The sequence below is a fragment of the Corvus hawaiiensis genome, chromosome 14, assembly GCF_020740725.1.
Source record: "Corvus hawaiiensis isolate bCorHaw1 chromosome 14, bCorHaw1.pri.cur, whole genome shotgun sequence".
Lineage (NCBI taxonomy): Eukaryota > Metazoa > Chordata > Aves > Passeriformes > Corvidae > Corvus > Corvus hawaiiensis.
The window spans coordinates 4568214-4589501 of record NC_063226.1 but is presented as its reverse complement, the minus strand read 5'-3'; the positions used below and the strand labels follow the sequence as shown (position 1 = coordinate 4589501).

The 21288-nt window shown below is 39.7% G+C and overlaps 1 protein-coding gene across 2 annotated transcripts in view; it reads left to right on the top strand.

Annotated features, from left to right (window-relative positions):
* LOC125333140 (connector enhancer of kinase suppressor of ras 2-like) overlaps positions 1–21288 on the top strand; it is a 174623-nt gene that overhangs the window by 143723 nt on the left and 9612 nt on the right. The window contains exons 17-22 of one of the 2 annotated variants that reach the window (XM_048318821.1): positions 261–309; positions 1391–1566; positions 2988–3061; positions 9208–9279; positions 19614–19684; positions 20444–20544. In XM_048318821.1, coding sequence (XP_048174778.1) covers positions 261–309; positions 1391–1566; positions 2988–3061; positions 9208–9279; positions 19614–19684; positions 20444–20544 — 543 coding nt within the window. Of the gene's footprint in view, positions 1–260; positions 310–1390; positions 1567–2987; positions 3062–9207; positions 9280–19613; positions 19685–20440; positions 20545–21288 lie in introns of both variants that reach the window. The other variant, XM_048318820.1, reaches the window with a different exon arrangement.

Sequence of the window (21288 nt, the reverse complement as noted above, 5' to 3'; positions counted from 1 at the left end):
TTCATGCAAAGGATCCTTCATGGTTTCATAGCAATTTAAATTAAGATTTTTGTAAAACGGGATTTCAGTTTGCAGATCTAGAAGAGTGTTGTTTTCTTTATGATGTGGATGGCAGTAGTAAGAGAAAAATGACAGAAGGGAGATCCTGTGATAACTGCTGCTGTGATAACCCTGGAGATGGGAGTGAATGAAAGCTCTTACATGTTACTGCTGTTACCTTCACTGGTGTTTCATAATTGATTTATTTTTTTTCCTTACAGTCATTCCATTACGCTTCCCTCAGGGTAAAAAGCAGAAAATGGTCAAAAGGTAACTTCTTTCAGTTAACATTTTGAAACTAGAAAATGAGGCTCCTTCTCTGATAATAAGTGATCTGTATCAATAGTTCAACTGAATTCAAATATTTCTGAATTCGATGGTAAACAACAAAGGAAAATACCAAATTAAAATACCAAAATAAATGTGTTATAGGTATAATATTGCTTGGGTGAGTGGTAAAATTTCCTCTTCCTTAGGAAGAAGGCAGGCAGTATCTATGAGCAAATTGATGAGAACTTGCTTGTGGAACACCGCAGAGCAAAGGCTGGTGTTTTATATTCTCTAAATTTCTTCCCTGCTTCACAGCTTTAGGACAAATGTAATTCCTGTAGCATCACAAACTTGATTTTTCACAGAAAAGAAAATGTCTGATATGTTAAGGAAATTTCCCACAGAGTTTATTTTCAGGAAAAGAAATGATACCATATTTATTAAAAACGTGATTTTATTAATATTTACAAGGCACGCTAAATTTTTAAGCCTTTCAATTAGGATTCATTGAAATAACACCAAGAAAAAAACCCCTATACCTGGTGCCTTTAACAGAATGCTGTAAAGTTAAAAGATTGTTGTTCACTTCAGGATAAAAATCATGTAAGCATGTGCATTGTTATGGAAGTGAACAATCTTTCTTTTTTATTGCTTATAAAAATTTGGTTTAAAAATTCCCATAATTTGACAGGGTTTCTGCTGCTAAAAGGAAGATATATGGAAAAATGTAGTGTTTTCATCTGTGCACAGATTGTGTCATATTCTGAGTTCCTGACTGAGGCGAAATAAATACATTTTTGCTTTGGAATGATGCTGCTGATCTTAATCAGAAAAAAATGCAGCCCTAAGAGGAATGAACCCTCTAGAGATTAAATAAAGCATTGCATAAACCAGACCCTTTTCATTTTGTGCTCACGCTGAAACCAAAATTGCAGGGCACTGTTGAGTTTGGAAATTGTTCGTTCCGAATCTGGAGAGGATTTGGCTTGGAGGGTTTTGAATTAAAAATCAGTGGTGTGTTTAAATGGAGCAGTTTCCCCCCTCTCACTGGGTGTCTGTGTCACCCCCGTGGTTTTCCCAGGGAGTTCCCTCTCCAGCGTGAGCAGGAGGCGCATTTCCTGCAAGGACCTGGGCCACGGGGACTGCGAAGGCTGGCTCTGGAAGAAAAAGGATGCCAAGGGATATTTCACCCAGAAATGGAAAAAGTACTGGTTCATTCTGAAGGATTCCTCCTTGTACTGGTACACAAACCAGAATGTAAGTACACACCATGCTTGGAGAAGACAAAAATGAAACCTTAAGCTTTATAATTCATTTTACTAGTAAAGTCTTTCTACTGTGTGGTCGGATGAACTGCCACTTTAATTGCCAAGTCTGGGGCACTCTGGCTGGAAATATTTCAATTGAAATTATTTTTTAAAGTCTCCAAGTCCATGTTCAAGCCTAATAAAACAGCAGATGTTCATGGTAGTCTTTAAGAAGTGAATATGTATGTAGTTAATCCTTTTCTACAGATTTATTTGGACTAACACTCAGCTCTCCCCAGTTTGACTTGGGGGGGATGTGTAAAGTGTAACCATTTGTGTTAGTTAAGCGTTATGTGCAGCAGATATGAAAATCTGAATTTGTAAATCTCTTTATCTAAAAGTTATTTTCATATCGATGTTCCTCTTGCTTTTTGCAGAATTAGTCTGGAGTTTGCAGTTTTTCATGTGTAAAATGCTGTTCTTGGTGTAATTTTCCCGAAAACCACTGGGCCTATGCTGGTGCAATCTGCATAAATGTAGGGAAAATAACAGAAGGGAGAAGCCCAAAGTGGTTCAGTGCTGCTCTTCCGTTTGTGTGCAGCAGCCCCAGTGCTTGAGCTGAACTCTGCAGCCTGCTTTGGTTACTGATCTTTTACTCCATGTCTCCCATTTTCTTCCAGAGGACGAGCTTAGTAGAATAACTCTCCTCAGTTTTTGTGTTTTCTGTAGCCCAAGCCAGGGCTGTTGAGGCTGTGGGTGATCATGGCCCAGAGGTTTTGTGCTGTTCGACGTTGCCCGTGCCAGGTGGGGGGCTCTGGGTGTGTCCCCCTGACTCTCAGGCTGTGGCTCACAACCAAGCCATAATTCACTGTGCTCTTGCTAATACCTTTCAAAAACCTGACTGGTATTTATATGTCTCCCTGCTTTTCCTGCTGAATTGCTTCAAAAGAAGCAAAAAGTGACAGGATACATTTCCTGGTTATTACCTCTCCATTTAATCAGAGGTGACCTCGCCAAGGAATCTCCTCAGGGGCTGTCAGCAGGGCACGTGGTCTGACAACTGTGGCTTTAAAGAGAGACATCCACCAAACAGCTGTAAAATGTAGATTTATGATGAAGAATCTGAGACCTCTCCTCTGTTCAGGTGCTGTGTTTGGGGCTGGAAGGTTTTCTGTGATCTTCAGCAAAGGAAGATTAGGATGGCTGTGCCTCCTTTGAGAAATTACCAGTTTAGTTACCTCAGAAAGGTTACTGACATTGTGCGATGAATTGAATATTTCATAGTAAAAACAGTATGTGCAAAATACATCCAGTATTTCCTTTGACTGGTCTATGTTCTTTGTACAAAACCCAAACAGCTGTTGCTCATTTCTCTCTTCCTTAATTCTATGTTCTTTTTCAACATCACTTTTTTTTCCCCTCATTCAATAGGATGAAAAAGCAGAAGGATTCATTAGTTTACCTGAGTTCAGGATAGACAGAGCAATTGAATGCAGACGAAAACAGTAAGTGATGATGCAATTATTCTTATAAAGGATTGTTCTTGGAAGTTTGCTATACATAGTACTGAACACTTGTAAAGTCCAGAGAAGGAAGTTACTGAGAAAAACCTTGAAATCTGTAAATATATTATCATAGATCCACTTAAGTTTTTTCTCTTTACTGTAAAAGATACAATGTAATGTAAATTCCATTTACTGGATTAAAATGAATATAATAACTCTTTAGTCATCTTGCCAGATAGTCCAGTTACAGCTTCAGTTAAATAAGTAAATCAAAAAGCAATGAATACTTTAGTAAAGAGATAAAATTTTCTCAGGTTCAGTAGGGCCATATTTTCCCATAGGAAATATCATAACAAATATGATAGCAGGGGATGGTGAATATAATCTTAATTTTCTCTTTTATGGAGGAAGCTTTACATACCCAGTATTGTGTTGCTCTCAACTGCTAAAATATTTAGGTTCCATATGCAAAATGAACACTGCATAATGTGCATATTGCTACTTCTACATTCTGCTACACTAAAAAGCATATTGTAAGCTTTCCACAATTAAGGAATATTTAATAACAGACACTCTTTGGAAACTGCTTCCAACCAGTGTTGCAATTGCAATCAACAGGTTTAACAGAGCAATTCCAATGCTTTGAGAGTAGCACTTTGCTGGTATCTCCTGAATTATTTGCATTTGTCTTCTGTATGCTCTCCTACTTTTAACTAAGCATCCTGGATTTTTCCTGCGCTTTTCCAATGACTGAATGCAGTTTTGGTCTGAGGAAGCAAGCCTTACAACTATGAGCACATGTACAATAGAAATATTGAAGATATGAATTACAATAGAGACTGCTCATCAGAAAATCAAACCTCTTCAGTTGCCTGTTCTTGTCTGGGGATATTATTACTGTGTCAGAGAAGTACAAGACAGTGCAATTTATACTTCTATTTCTCCTTTCAGCTGAGGGTATCACTATAGAAATTAAACATGAGCTGAGCACTATAAATACCTGAGAGCGATGAGTAGATATTAATAATGATATTGAACAAAATACAGGAAAAATAATACCCTTTTGTTAGAATATAAAGCACTTAACAGATTTCAGTGAACTAACCAAGATCAAACAGAAGGTCATTGTGCACAGCTAGAAATAGCTTCCAGAGCTTTCCTCAAAGCATGAGAACACAATCCCTCAGAACTCAGCTTAGAGAAGGATTTCTGTAGGGTATATGCACAGGGAAAAGTCTGATTAACTAAAAGTTTGCACACGACTGAAAGCTGAGAACCTTCAGGCTTGGAATCCTTTCAAGAAGAGGCAGGTCCAGAGGTAAAAGTATAATGAAGACGTTAATAGTATATTCCCTTTTTTCCTGAGCTGAATTTCCATTTGATTTCTTCCCTCATGGACTACTGTTTATATATTTCCCCCATCACAAAAACTGCACCTTTCACTGGCCACTATTTCACCTGAAAGTGTGTGCAGTGAAATTCAGTATATCCAGCATGTGGGAATGCGGGCCCTGCCTGTGTCCAGCCAGCTCCAACCCACAGCCACTGTGAGCACATCTGGAAAGGACTCACCTGTCCTCTTCTGGATCATCCTACAAGGACAGGAGTGAGCATCACTCCATTGCCTGATTCCACAGAAAAGCCCAAATCACAGTGTCAGATTTCCTTCAGCTCTCCATTTTGGAGAGCTAAGGAAGAAAGAACATTTTGGAACTGTTCTGGTTTGGCCAAATTTAGAAGTATATCCTCTGAGAGAAGGCAGGTTACAACCACACCTCCCTCACCAGGTTTGGGAAAAAATAAATTTTCTTCAAAGGAAAGTGAAAGAGATAAAAACTATTTATTTAACAAACACACAGGAAGAGGATGATGATGCTAAATAATAAAACCTCCCTCTCTGCTGAGAGAAACCTGGGAAAATTTCAGAGGCCTTCCCTAGATCTCTCTCTCCCCCTCCTTGGAGCTGGGAAGGGGTGGTGGGCCCACCTCCAGGGCCAAGGCCTCGGTGGAAAGTCCTCCCAATGTATTCTGATGTTGAAACTGTCCAGCAGAGAAAAAAAAAAAAGGAAAAAACAAAGTCCCAGGAAAACAAAAGTTCAACTCTCTGTCTCTCTCTGGAGAAAGAAAAAGGAGCTGAAAACCTGGCTGAAAGCAAGCAGGGTGCTTTCCCCACTCTCGCTCTGCTGCCGCAGCTGAACACAGAGCCCTCGCTATCTCTGTGTCCTTGAAAACAAGGAAACAAACTGCTTAGAAAGTTCCCTCGCTTTTGTCTCTCTCCCCTCTCAGGCTCAGTTTAAAGGCACAGAAAGGCACAAAGTTATTTTCTGGGCGTGGGGCAGTGATAGGGGATACACATCACAAAGTCACCCCAAGACAGGAACCCAGTTTGGATTTCCTCTCGGATCCCTGTTCTTTTCAGAGCTATTGATGTGAAATGTTCAAACCCTTTTGAAACTAAAGGATTTGAACCCTTCCTGGGATAGTTAGTGGATTTCTCTCTCCCACTGTTCTGTTGGATGGGGAGTTCTGCTCCCCAGCCTGGCTGTTCCTGATGTCCATGGCACACAGTGATGGAATAGCCTTAAGAAAGAGTTCACAAGAATATATATAATTGAATGCATTATTCGGTATGGTTTGATGATTTGCCTCAGTAATGCATTTAATGAAGGTACCCTGATCATCACAGGAACCATGGCATTATCTCAGACTGGTTCAGCCCTCTGGGCTATAGGTGGATGTGCAATGACCTCGTCTCTGTGAAAGGAGGCTTTTTGCATTGGTGCTGAAAAACTTTCCACTGCTTTTAGGCAACACCTGCATCCTCCTGATTAAAAGTGATCATACAGTATGAGAAATTACAGTTATTTGACTTTGTATGCTGTGGCATGAAATGAATATCATGTTATTTTCAAAGATACTGATAATCATAGGGCCCCACGGTGATGCTGATCCCCAACTATAAAAATTAATTGAGCTACAGGTATAATTAATCCTTATCAATTGGTGCTTTGCCTGAACCTTCAACAATTTCCACCGAGTGAAAATTTTCATTGCCTAGTTAATGCAAATTTGGGTCTTAAATTTATCAAGGATATGCCACAGTGTTGGCACTTCATATTGAAAGTGTGCAGTCAGAGCTCTACACAAATGTCATTGATGTAGTACAGGCAGACATGAAGGTATAGCTTAAATGTTCCTGCAGTTTCAGTAATTTTATTACTTCTGAAAAGATCTTGACAGTCTTTGCAGACAGCAAAGCCCCCTTGAGCCACCAGTGGGCCCCCACAGGGAAGAAACTTCCTGGGCTGTGTTAACTGGAGTGCAGCCAATGGATGAAGGGATTATCCCTTTAACTGGCACTCACTACACCACATCTTGATTATTGCAGACAGTCTGGGGCCCTCCAAACCAAGCCAAATGTAAATATATAGATATCATTCTTCTGAATTATTCCTATTTATACATCTCAAATTGCTTCCCTGGAGACTCCAGTTCCTAATGCTAGGAATGTATCTAAACACTTCCCTAATAATAATCTTAGTGACACTGCTGGGAGATGAAGATGGATTTATTGTCATGTTTTGAAGCCCTGACACAGAACTGCAATACATTTAAATCACAAGTTTGCACAGAACTGGGATCTCCACTTCATACCAATAAAGACCTGTTTTCTGCAGTCTGCAGATATGTAACAGTGCAATACATTATTGCAGCTTTAATATTCACTACCTCAGGAAATTATCACAATATCAGGCAGAAAGACCTTAAGGAACATTCATATAGTAACCAATTAGAGCTGTTTGCAGGGACTTGGCACGTGGGAACTCCTTTGCAAAAGCAGCCAGACCTGCAGCATTTTACTCATTTACCCCTGACAAAATCCTTGCTCTTTCTGCATTTTATGACACTTTCACAAGTTCTGTAACAGTTGAGCCAGGAGCCCTGCAGACAGTGCCTGACCTGTTGCATAGCCCTGATCTCACCTCTCTGTGCTTTGACTGAGGCAGGGTTCCTGTGAGAATGTAATATTCTAATAATCATAGGATCCCAGCCTGGTTTGGGTTGGAAGGGACCTTCAAGATCATCCCATTCCACCCCCTGCCATGGGTAGGGACACCTTCCCCTAGAAGAGGATCCACTAATCATAGATTTTATCACACTACAAGAGCACAGTGGAGCCAAATTAACTGTGTTCATCACACTAACTTGAACCCATTAACATTGACTTGAAACCCCAATATTGGCATTTGAATGCCTGTTTGTATTTAAATTTCCCATCTAGGAAAATAATCCTATTTACAAGCAGAAACTCCACCATGTGATATTCTCTCAGGATTAGCCAAGAGGATTAGGATCTTTAGATCCACCACATAATCCTCTCCAATCCCAGCCAATCCCACTGGGAGATGGTTGGGCAAGAGGAGCAGGAGAAGGTGCAGATGTTGCAGAGAGTTCAGACCAACAGTGTAACTATGCAGGAGTGTTTGTTTAATCATGATTTTCTATTTTGAGCATTAAAAATGTAGTACTGTAAGGAATTTCTGTTGCAGGTACAGTATTTGCTTAATCTCTGTGTAATTAAAGATGTCATGTACTGCTCTAACGCACGTGTCTAAAGACAAACACAAAACTATTTCACCTTTCTTACCCTCAGGCAGGCATCAGCTCTTTCCATAGGATCAGCTGGAGTTGCTGGTACTCAGCTGGCATATGGGGTTTAAAAAGTTCCACTTTAAAAGCAGAAGACTAAGAACGATAAGAATTTGTGACACTAAAATCATATCATACTAATCAGTTAAAAGAAAGCATAAGTTTGATCAGAGCATACCTAAAACTGCATTTATATAATGATCAAAAGAGAGATAATTAACAAGCTTGTGCCATCTAGTGGGCACCACGAATCCCTGGGTGGGATTTCACAGTCACTCACTGCTTTCATTTGCGAAGTTCCGGCAGCCAGGGCAGTGAGGCTCTGCAGTGGAAATTATCACTGACCAGATGCCAAAAGAACACTTACATACCTTGACAGTCTCCTTTTATGAAATTTATTATTTAACGATAACCCTCTGTGCAAAGATAACCTTACCCTCATATCCCTAATCTCATGGAAAAGGAAACTGCATGAAAATACAACTCTGCTGTAGGACTTTTGTTAGGAAAGCTGTTGCTGGATGCATTTGTATTAATTATATTTATAAAAAAATCACGTGCCCAGGTGATGCTTCTTCAGCTTTCATCTTGTCTTTGAAAACTGCAGTAAGTCATAGTAATTAATAAAACACTCATTTGCATTTAAGCTATTAATAGTGGAAATGTTGCATCACAGGTTCTTCATAATTCCATGTGTAATGATTCCTAATCTAGTTCTTACCTCTGGTAATTACCATACGAATGTCAGTATTTTAACCTAAATGTTAGGAATGATAGTGTGGCATTTTTTTAACATTTGCCCACTAATCAAATTAATAGTCTTTAATGCTGGGACCTTCTTGGTTTCCTGGATAGCAAAACTCCTTTTCATTATACCCACACAAAAAATTCGTAAAAATTGTAATTATTGTTCTTAGCAGTTTTCAACTGCCCAGCCAAGGGAGAACTCAGGGATTAGACCACATGAAAGCATTAATAAAAACCATTATCTGTGAACTATAATCACCCACGCCATCTGATTATTATCCATTATTCCAGTGATTCTAGCTCAACTTGGCAGCACTCTGTATTTCTCTTTGTAAAACACAGAACAGTCATCTAAATATATCAGAAGGGGGGGGGGGAATCAAGCACTTATCACTTTAGCTGATCTTTGGAATACAACTAAGATGTACTTGAATATACTCAGCAAGACTTTCAAATTCACCCAAGAATTTTTTAAATGTAGAACATCAGTGGTTACCAAAAGGATTTGTATTTTTAAATCATTCAAGGGGTTTTTAAATTTTTGCAAAGTATGAGGCTCACAAATGTGGATGAAATCAGATCAGGAGGAATCCATCTATAAGTTTAGGCAGCAAAATTCAGACTGAAGATTACAAATGCCTATGAAACCTGTAACATGCTGAAGATCATAGAGCAGGACAGTCTGGTGTATTTGTAGACAAATTGCTTGAAAGAAAAGGTGGGGTTTATCCTTTGTGCTCTTTTTATAGTGCCTTCAAAGCATGTCACCCCAAAATAAAGAGCTTCTACTTCGCAACCGACTGCCTTGAAGAGATGAACAGGTGAGTTATGTGTCCTCTTTGTTGTGGGATGTTCTTTATCCTGGTGCTTCAATATTTCATCTCACACGGGAATATTCTCCTGGAGCCTGATGAAGTGCTGGCTCACGGTGTTCTCAGGAATTAGTCTTCCATTAATTTTAGTTAATGCATTACATTCTGTGATCACTTTGCTGACATTTCCTGCCATGACACAGTCCTGCAAAGGAAAGTTACTTGTGTTGGTCTCATCAGTGTTAATTAGTATTTTTTCTTTTGTTAATGGCCTTAAGGTTTATCACCCTTGTGACATGTTGTTGGTAAAGCCTGGAAGTCTTAGTGGGATCCGTGTTTCTGGTATATAAAACAGTGTACCCATACCAAAGCTCGTAGGAATGGTGGGACATATGTGTGTGTGTATATATTCCCTTCCAATCCCGAGAAAAACCCAACACCACCGAGAATCAGCAGTAATTCATTTTATTCACCACATCACTGTCTCAACAAGGAGCAGAGGCAAGCAAAGTCCCATTTTTGGTGTTGCAGTGAGCTTTTAAATGTCCTTGGATGTGCTGGGAGGACATTCCAAACTTCTGACTGGACAAGGCCCTGGACAACCTGATCCAACATTAAAGCTGGCCCTGCCATGGGAGGGTGTGGGAACAGGCACCTCCTGGGAGCTCCTCTAACCCAAATTATTCCATGCTTCTCCTTTGTGATTCCTTGGTGAAGGCAGAGGCTGGGTGAAAGTGGTATGGGGTCTTAGATCCCAAAAGGCAGAGTCAGATGTCCTCCCTCTTCCAGTTACATCAGAAATTTGTTTATTCCTAGCTGAGGTGGAAAGCACAAGGACACCTGGGACAAGGTCACTGGGAAATCTTAAATCTTTCCTGGCACAGATAACTAAAACTTTGAGATGTTTTTCCTTACAGTCATTCTTACTGCTTGCCAGCTTGGAAAGATGGTTACATCTGGGTTTTTTTCTTTGGAATATTAAGGCCTAAAAATTGTTGTTATATTGAATGTTTATGTTCTGTGGCTTACCCAGCCCTTCAGGAAATTTTTGGTTTCAAAGCCTGGCTGGAGTGAAACCGTTCAGGCCTGTTTATCACACACTAATGAGGACAATGAGCTTCAGTTATCAGGAGTGGGATACTTTTAGGGTATAAGTTTGCTGAAAATTTTTTTTCAAGGTTTTTAATGTTCCATTGCTCAGTTCTGTAGTGTGGCTCAGGTTTTATTGGACATAACTGAAGTGAGGATGTTTTGCTGGTTTAACTCTGCCTGGTCTCCCTTGATTTCAGCTGCTGGGGTAGCTCTCGTTTGTTGAAGTGCCATTGATCATATCTATAAATTATACATAAAATGTTCTGACTCAAGGAAAACCAGGAAGTCTTGACATACATTCGATGAGCTGCTTTTACAACATCCATTGATTTTTCCATGGGGAGCCCAGGAAGCTGCCTGTATGGCAATGAGGCCTCTGAGCAGAGGAACAGCTGGGAAGGTGCCAGCACGTCTTTTCATACCATACCATCCTTCGCGTCACTTACTTTGGAATTTACAAGAGGCTTTTTCCTGATTTTTTGGGTCTGCTTCCCATGGAAGAAGGTAAAGAGTAAATCTCTACTTGAAGTATTCTGGGCAGTATTTTCCCTTCAGCAATGCTGTCCCTGTAGAGCAATTGGAATTCACTCCCCACCCAAATGATGGATAACTCTACTGCTGCTGTAAAATCCCTGGGCATCCCTGCAGCTTTTACAGGCTTCCTGGAATTCCTTCTCCCAGAGATCCTGTATGAAATTTGAAAGGATGAAGCAAGGCTCATAGATGAAAAATGTGTTTAAAATACTGATTTTACAAATCTCTCTCTTCCCGTCGAATTGCTAACCCTGTAATGTGAGGAAAGCCCTGTAATGTGGGCAAGTGCTTTATAGGGTTATCTCCCACTCCTGTTTTCAGCACAGAATTTAACTGGATTTTCCCTGCTGATGGAAGGGGGATCCCTTGTGCTGAAAACGAAGAAGTCCTAGCATGGAAAGGAACATTCTTCATTCACTGTGAGGGGAATTTTATCCTTTCTCCAACTGCCTACCCCAGCAGCTTTTGTTTTAACAGCTCTTTTTAGAGTTCCTTACCTCAGATTCACCGTTTATTAATTTTTTTCCACTCCAGAATATTTTAATGTGTCTTTAACCCTGCATTGCTGAAGGAAGAGCTGGACCCCAGTGGGTAGGGATGGATTATTCTCCAGCAGACCGAGGCACTCAGCTGTGGCTGAGTTTTGCCTGCTGTGTTACTTGGGTTTGCAAAATTCATGCTTGTGCTGTTTTGTCAGGTCTTACACGAGCAGAGCCGTGTTCTTAGAAATGAATTAATAATGAACTTGATGAGCTCATCTCTAGCTTGGTACTCCGAGCTTGTTAAAGGCCTTATTTCCCAGAAGTGCTTCATCTCCTACCACACCACACATAACCTGTTTATGGCTTTAATTAGCACTGAATTTAATATTCAGTTGTTTTACAATATCTACTTTATTTAAAACTTATATACCATTGAAGTCTGCAGTGCAGTGCATTAACAATCTCATCATGGACTCCAAATATTAAATTTTTTAAAGTTTCTATTTTAGGCTGAATAATTTGATCACATTTGATTTGAATAGTTGGGTTAACTTTGCAATTTTAATAACTCCCATAAATCTTCTGCGTTCGTTCAAAAAATATAACAAATAGTTGTTGCTGAAACAGAATGATGATTGATTTGTACAGGGGTCACTCCTGTATTTTTCAAGACATGAAAGATTATAGCACAATATTTCTCTTAAAATAGAACTGTTTGAAAATTGAAGTATTCTGAATTAAATCCCTATTGATTATAAGCAAATTTTATGGTGTCTCCTACCTACTTTTATGTGTGGAGTAGAACCAAGTGAGTTACTCAAGACTTTCCCTAAATCATGCTGTTTATTACTAAAGTTAATTCAGTTTTTTCCCTTTAATTTTGGGCATGTTGGTGTCCTTGACAGGTCTTGGCCAAATCAGATGGTGAGCCAGGATTAACACATCTTTTACAGTTTCAGTGCACTTTGACTTCACTTTATATAAAGTAACACCTAAGAAAAGCTCTTGGCAAATAAAATTTCAGCCCTGAGCCCCTATTAGACATTTTCCCCCTTAAACTGGACAAGAGAGCAGGAGACTGTCAGATCTGTCTGGCCTAATTTAGCATGTCTTTATCAAATAGAGCTGAGTAAATTGTTACAGAGCTCTTACTCTCAGCCCCTTATCTGATGAAAATCCAGGAGATAATTCTGAAGAACATGAAAGGTGCTTTTCAAACAGAAATCTCTGAAATGGAGGTTCCCAATGGTGTTGTAAATAAACATAAAGAGCACATTTTCCCTTCTTCCTTTATGTTCCCATAAACTTGTTTCAAATTCGTGCCTGAGGCCACGTCAGCCCTCTAATTTATTGTTCTCACATAAAAGCTCCTAAGTGCAGCACAAGTAAAACAATTTTCTGATCAGAATTAGCTGCAGGCCCCAAGGACTGGGTGAAACCACAATGTTCATGGGAGTGAACAGGGTGATAGTGGAGCTGCGTGCCCTGTCAGGGGAAAATACTGCACCAGGAATTCCTGGGACTGAGCTGGAATACTCCAAACCTCCTTTTCTGGGCAAGTCACCCGGCTCCTCCTTTCTACAATTTCTGAATGATTTACTCTGGACCATTTCCCCCCTCATTCAATTGGAGCCCCACTGGCTGATGCAGTTTGCAGTGCACAACTGTGATTATCCAACCCCATCCAAATCAGCACTGGGGGGAGTTCATCCCTCGTGCAGGAGGCAGGATCTGCACTGGCTTTCAGCACCAGTTCCAATTACGAAATTAACTTAATCAAATTCTGCTGTAAATAGTGCCAGTGTGAATTGATAGAGTTCTTCTGGGAGCCAAGCAGTTCAGCTGCATTTCATAGATGACATTTAGTGGTTCCAGCCCTGCACCTCTCTGAGATGAAGGCAGTGTCACAGTCCATGTTGTGATGTTATGCTGGAGATACTGAGTTAGCTCTGCCAAATCGGAAGATTTAGTGATAGAAATAAGTAATAAAAACAAGAAATTTTATCATAATGAAATAGCCAGACATTTAACAGCATTATATGGCCTATTTGAGCTGATTTTTTAAAAACTATGTGGAAGCAGAATTACGTAATTTCACAAGTAAATCATCCCATTTCTTTAAAAATTCGCCCCTAAACCCCACCCATAATTCAGGCTATGCTAAGATCAGTTCTCTTGTTTGTAAAGAATGTTTTCTTTCTCCAGAGCTTTCTTTTGGGCCAATCGTTTGGTGAAAGCTGGAGTAAAAGTTTGAATAAGTGAGGAAAGAGAAGTTCCAGTTGAGCGAGTTTATGTAACTATTTTGGTAGATTTCCTTAGTGTTTCTTTTTGGTTCTCTATCAAAGAGCAGCCTATCAGTCATTGTGTGCATTTATTCTCTGTGATACACGACTATATTTGTACAGTAAAGTGCTGTTACCTGAAGGGTAATTTATTTGCTACAAAAGCAGGGAATTTCTTTTGTCTATTACCCACTGGGGAAAACAAAAAACAACCAAAAAAAACCCACACCAAACCAGACTTCTGTGTGCAGAGGCATAATTGTGCATTTGTTTGACAGAGAAAAGTTAAAAACATTAAAAATAACTTTTAAAAAATCCCATTAAGTGCATGAAGTAGATGCACATGTAAAAAGGGCACAGATTGGTTCATTTGTCAATTCTTAAGCTGTCTCGGGCTTTTTTCCTATTTTTCCAGCCTGACAAATCTAAGAAGACAATGCATGAAACAAGATCAACAGTCATGTCAAATTATCAAATCAGAGAGTGCTCAGAGTTTATCCCATGAATGATTTTGTTTAACAAATCTCAGCAACTGTGACAAATCAAACAGCAGAAACAGAGGCTGCTGAGGGCTGATACACTGGGAGAGATGAGGTCATGGGGAAGGATCTGCTCAGTGTTAAATTTCACTGGGAGGTGGTTTGGGGCTTCTTTTGTGTGGAGGAAAATCAAGGCATCATTACAGCCACTCCTATTGCAGAAACTTTTATTCTCTTAAATGAATATATTACCTGCATAATCATAGAAAACAGTGAAAATAAAGAACCTTAGGAGCCCAGATGGGAAATGCATTGTTTTTTCAGGTGTTCAGTATGAGAGACTGGTCAGAGAAGTTAGCATAACAAGTACAAAATCAACTTTTAAATCTACTTCTGTATTGCAAAGAATTTTACTGTGAATTCTGGAATCTGATTATCCCACTGACATAAAAAATTATAACACAAAGATTTTTGATCAGAAATTAATTATAAACTGCACTGAATAAATTCTATGTATGAAATAAATGGTTCAAGAGAATCTCTGTTTTAATGGACTTGAAGATAACTTGATTCAAGTGAAATTTAGCTTCCACTTTCATTCTAGTTTTTCCTTTTGACCAAATAAGCTCAAGTATAGATGCAATCTCAAAAATTAAGATATATTTCTGCACTGAAATATTCCTAACACAAAGCAGAGGTGACCAACAAGGGCAAGAATTAATGATGAAAAGATGCAAGAAAGACAGGAAATATATTTTCTTTATTCTAGGACATATATGTTATTTATTCTATCTGTTAATGCCTCAGGATTTCATAGACTTAATTTTCAATGGAACATTTAACAGAGAGAAAAGTGGATTGCCTTTTCTTGAATTTACATCTTTTCAGGATATATAATTCATTTATATTTTTATTTGAATTAGATAGTTTCTTCTATAATCAGCCACCTCGTATGTGCAGTAAGTGAGGATATTAGCAAATAAAACTTTTCTGAGCCACAAAACTCACTTTTTCCCGACCTGTTCTCCATGGATTTATGGAACAGTTCTAACTATAACCTAAAAATTGTAACTTTTCACCCCTTTTTTATAGGAAGTAAAAAAGGTTATCCTCTTGCCATTGGTTTCCATTCTCCTATGGTAAAGAAAATAGTTCTCTCAAATTTATGACAACTGAGATTGTCCAAGTTGTTTTATTCTTTTATTTGGTCTTTTTCACCCTGGGCTGTAGAAAGGAACACCCAAGGGGGTGAGTGTGATGCCACTGTGCAAACTAATTGCCTCCAGTCCCAGAACCTCCCACTGACCTTGGACTGGCTCAGGCCTACAACAGCCAGGAAACAGAAATTTATGTATTTGTACATTGAGGAATGGCATATTCTTGGTTTTAATACAGTGTTAGGAGAGCACAGCAACGTGCAATTGTTTCCCAGTTGTTTGGCCTGCTTTAATATTTCCCAGTGGTTCTGTCAGTAAGTGAATGTGCTCCCAGCTCCTGACAATTTGGGGCATTTCAGGCATGATTCACTCTTCAGTATCGGGCTTTGACTCTTGCAACAGCTCCTCAGTTCCTCACTGCCCTGGTGCCTTCACTCATCACGGCTCAGTCCTGGGGCAGAATCAGACTCTCAGAAGAGGCCCCGGGCTGTAATCCCTGGGTAATAACCAGAATTATCTCAGTAAATTTAACTTAAATACTACCAGGCAGCTCTATTTTATCCCAAAGCAATGACAACAGTGCCTGTTTGTAACCAACAGAATTAATTAAAGCCAAGTCTGATTTATTTAGAATTTAACGAGACAAAGTACAAAACTTACTTGTGCATTTCAATGACTTTACTTGAGGCTCATCTTTCCCTGCCTTTGGTTCACTGGAGCACAGGCAACAAGAAACAATTAACCCACTTCTTGGTCCCCTGTAGGTTGTTACAACGTGCTGTGGTAAGACTGTGATTACATCTTATGGGGATCTGTACAATACTGGAGGTAAAATATTGTGGCAGAGGATCTGTGGGATATTTAGTGCTGCTCCATGTCATCACAATTTCCATCCAGAATGCAAGCCCTGTGCTCTGATGGGTGGCCCAGACTCAGTGAAACATGCTGGTTGAGTTGCTTAATTATCAACAGGAAAGAGTTGTTAAAATTATCCAAGTAAAAAGGCAGGATTTGTGGGGAGGGAGTCCAGCTTTCCGCCCCGGGGTTGGGGTACAGGGATGTGCCTGCGAAATCCCAAAGGTGCACCTGCCAGGGCAGCCCAGGTCTCCTTGTGACCACGGGGAAGTCCCAGAGCTGTTGGGGCACAGCTCTAGAAACCAATTTAGCAATCCAGCTCCTGGGGTTGTGCTGGCCAGGTGCAGCACATGGAGCCCTGCAGTGCCTGTCCCTCAGGGGGATGTTCATCCTCCATCCCTTGGGAGTCCAGCTCTGGCAGGAGCTTCCAGTGCCCACCTGGAACCCAATATTTGCCCTCAGGGCAGAGTTCAGAACCAACCGCCTGTGTTTCCAAGCTCTCCACAAAGAGCTTTTTATAACCTTGACTGCAGTTTTCTGAAAAATGAAAGTGGTTTACTCATCAAGGAAATTCATCAAGTTTATGCAGGGTTCCTTTTGAACTGAATTTGCATTTCCTTGGGAAAAAAAAAAATTAACTGTAAGAAAATGAGCTGTAATCTCACCACTTGTATACCTCCTGATTAACCTCAAAAACATTCACTCATGCTTTTTTTAAAAACACAAAACCTAAAATGGAGATTCTAGTTCTTTTATCAGAAGAGATTGTATCATGATAAGCCACTGAATGTCATCAGATAACCCTTTATGTTGGCTTGACAAAGAGCTGACTCTGAATTGTGGTAAATGAGGTAAGAAAGCCCTTGTAACTATAGCTGGGGATGATCTTGGCCTTTGGAAGAGAAAAGCCTGAGCAGCCTTAGAGAAGGAAGATTAACTTCGGCTAATTCCAGATTTGGCCACTGAGGCCATATGTGTAAAGCTGATACTCTGGGTATCCTAAGAACATCCCTGTGCTCTGGAAGGTTAATCCTAACACTTCAACTGGTGTCTATATTTGCTTCCAAGATGTGACACCTTCAAATTAACAATGAGCAACAAAAGAAATTTTGCAAGAAATTTAAGGCAATACAAATTTCCATGCACTGACCACACAAATGGCTGAGTTGGTTTTAGCTTGGAAAATGGTAATTAGTCCTAATTTATCATTGGTGCTTAAGCAGAACCTCAGCTGAAGGCACTGAGCCATCCTGCTTAATTGCCAAAGGCATATGGCAAAGTATGACTAGAACTATTTTGCTCCAATGCTAATGAGTTTAGAAATTCGGGAACAACTGATTAAGAACTGGTGAATACAAATGCTTAATAACGAGCAGGGACTGATGTCATTGCCATTCCTGCAATGAAGGATCTGCCTTGCAAGGGAAGCAAATGCCAGGCAATCAAGGCACCGTGTGCTGAGGGAAACGATGCTGGTGAGCACTGTGCAAAAGCTCTTCTGTAAATCTGTTAATCCATTTTAAATGTACTTCCCTCATGATAAAGATGAGTTATTGACATGCTGATTCAAACAACGGCTGGAAGCAGTCCTAACCCTGCAGCTGATATTTGGGAAAACTAATCATCATTTCCATTTTCATCTCATTTGCTCACTTCTGGCTTAATACTGAGAGGCAAAGCAATACAATTGTACGATTCTTTATTTTCATAGTTTTGCAAGTAAATTAAGCCCTCTCACAATTCCCTGTAAGAAGCAAATGTTGTTGTCCCCTTTGGATACTTAGGAAAGTCATAAGATCCATAGAAGGATTTGCTGCAGGCTGTGCAGTGAGTCAGTGCTGTATCCAATATTACAAATTAAGATCATTTCTCGAGCCTCTGTGGAGCTGCTAAGACCAGGAGATCAATATGTGCTGAACTGTGCACTATTTTTAGTGGAGAGTTCACTCTTCCTTCATTTTCTGCCTCCTTGCTGTGCCTACCATCTCCCACATACCACCCTCCTGGACAATAACAGTCACATATGTCCTTAAAAGCTTTTTTTCTCTTCTAGTACAAGAGGGAAAGAATAATACTGAATAGTTTTCTTGTTTTAATCTGCAAAACAACTGTCCTTTTGATATTTCATGTACTGTTCACTAATGTCTCACTTGAGGCCTGTGAAAGATGTTTTTGCCATTATAATATTCGTTAACCAGGAACATAATTATTAACAAATTTGATATTGCAAATGTTCAAAATGGAAAAAAGAGCTGCTTCCAGATAAACTCTCACATCAACATACTGGGAAATTAATGGCATAATAAAGAATTCAGTCACCCAGTGAGGGAATGGTTAAATACATCCCAGTCATTATAGATGTCACTATTAGGGCTTTTTTTCTTCAGTTATATCTCCTTGTTGATGAAAATAAGATAATTCTTGATTTTCCATTTGCTGAACATTGAGAAGTGACTTTTCCCTCTGTGTGTTAATTTCCTTCTTTCCCCAGTTTTTCAATTATATACTGTATAAACATCCAGGTATCTTACATAAAGAAAACTCAAAAGGTATTTTCCCCAAAATAAATGGTAATATTTTCCTAATGAAGGAAAAAAATCGTATTTTCTATCAAACTAAATAATTTGGGGACAAAGAAAGAAAGCAGCACATCCAATGTGAAATGCAAATATTGAAGTACTTGCAATTTACCAAGTCTTGCTTTAGAAACCCAAAAATTTGTATTAAATCAAGGGAAAGCAGTGTTGATATCACAGCTCAACAAGATGAAATGTTTATATCACCAGCATTGTGAATCCAGACGAGCAAACAACCAAACTGTCATAGGCTGTTTTAGCTTTCTGAGGATACAAATTCAATTCAACTTATTTCCCAATACAGGTTTTCACACAATAATTATCATCATTGTATTTTATTTTCTAGTATTTTGGCAATTCAGCCAAGTTCTTGAAATAAATAGAAGAAGCAATCAGAATAAATGTGATAAGCTCCTTTACACTGTGTCTCTGGAAAACCTTCCCCACACAGTCTTCACATGCAGCTTGGAGAGGGTTTGATTGTGTTTAATGTGGGGACGGAGCTGGACATTCTCTACAAATTTTGATTTATTCTTTGCTAAAGTGGGCATGTTTGGGTTTGTGTCTGTGTCACACTTTCCAGAGGACCTGAGGAGGATTGATGTCCTAATTCCTCAGATTTCTAGGCAGCAGAATAAAATGGCAAGGGCTGATTCGGCATGAGATGAACATCCAGAGGAACACGTACAGTGTGCCTGGACTGGGACATCCTTCACTCCCGGTTATCAGCCACCCAACACATCTGAATCACTTTAACTGCCTGAACGGTGTTTTGTGCTAAGCATTGTCTCTGACTTTTCCAGATGACAGGAATATGTATGCCTTCAGATTTACGTGAGATATTCCCTTTAAATACCTCTCTTCCTCATTTTTATCATTCTATTAGATGGATGAATCGTTTGGGTCTCGCAGCAATTGGTTACACACCTGATGACAAGGATATTCACCCAGATGAAGGTAATGCTTCAGTGATTATAATTAGGAGAAGAGAGCAGACAGTACAAATCTGTTCAGTATTTCAACAACGCTGGAGAGGTCATAACTGACTTCTTTATCAACATATGGCCATATCTTTTCAAATATCAATTTTAATAAGAATACATTTCCTTGAAGAACTACATTTATTGATGCCACCACTAAAGAAAATAAAATCCTGAATAGTAATTTTAAGGAATATTTTAAAATAGTGATAAAGAGAATGCGAGGTTTAGGGTGAGGTGTGATCTCCCAGATCCCAGCCCTAGGGATGCTCATTCCCCTAAAACCAGTGCAGACATCACAGACTTCAGGGCAATGTGAGCTTCAGCAATATTTGTTTGCACGTCCCGAGCTCAGGTGCCAGCTTTGCCCCTTCCCCATCACCCACAGCAGAACCTGTTATGCCCAGTTAAATTAAGTGTTCAGGCTTGGCTCTACTTCGGCATCTGGAATGAGGTTTCTGTTTGAAAGTCTGTGACCAGAAGTTGGTTTTATGTGCACAGGGAGTCAGGTGCCCAAGCTGCTTTCTGTCACACCTCCCTAAAGCATTCAGAGGTTCCTGCACTCCCTGTGTGTTTGAGGTGCCAGACCTTTCCACCAGCCCGTTTCTGAGTGGCTGCCGAGCCCTGCGGGTGGCTGGGGAACGTTCACCTCGCCATGGAAGGATGTTGTTAAAATGTGGGATCTGCTTTCTTGTGGAAAAGCACCCGAGTGAAACGTGGAATGCTTTGTCAGCAGATTACTGGAGTGAAAGCGATCAGGACGACGTCGATGGCTCCCTCACCCTGAAGCAGGAGGGCTCCTCCACGCTGTGTGACACCTACCACCGAACACCCTCAGTGAGTCACACACACTGCACGGACCGTAGGTCACCAAAGGACATCTGTGTGCCTTGGCTTGCACGTCCCTTGTTCTGGGATATTTAAATACCATAAAGGCAGTGGAACAAAGCCAGATGTGATTGTAAAAATGAAATTACTGCTGTTCCTCATGAGCCAAGACTTGGATTTTTCCATAGCAAATCAGTTAGAAAGGAAGGAGAGGTAAATGTGTCCTGACACAGATCTGTCACCAGACTGGAAATATGATCTTTTTTTGTAGGATTGGTGAAACTACACATCATAATAGGAATAGAATATTTTACCTTCACTGCAGAATATGAAAAGAATGTGGTAGATGGGATAGTTTGTATTAATTGAGATTGGTTTTCAATTATGAATATTGGATACTGGATGCTAGAGATTAAGATCAGCTCACATTCACACAGTAATCATGTTTTTGTTCTTTTTTGAAAAATAAATCTTTCTAGAAAGAGGTTTTTTTTACAAGACTGTGTACAATACCATAGTAGTGACAGTATTGCAAATAGAACATTTCTATTAGACAAAACACAGGCAATTATGATAATTATTCTATGATTCTAAGCGCAGATAGGACTGTTCTCTATTTTTCTTTCAGATTTTTCTTCAGCGTGAATGACACGATCCTCACACAGCCAGAACCAAAGAAAGAGTGACTGAGACAACAGCATCACATGGGTGAAGTTCAGACTGATTTTCACCCATGTGATGCTGTTTTATCAA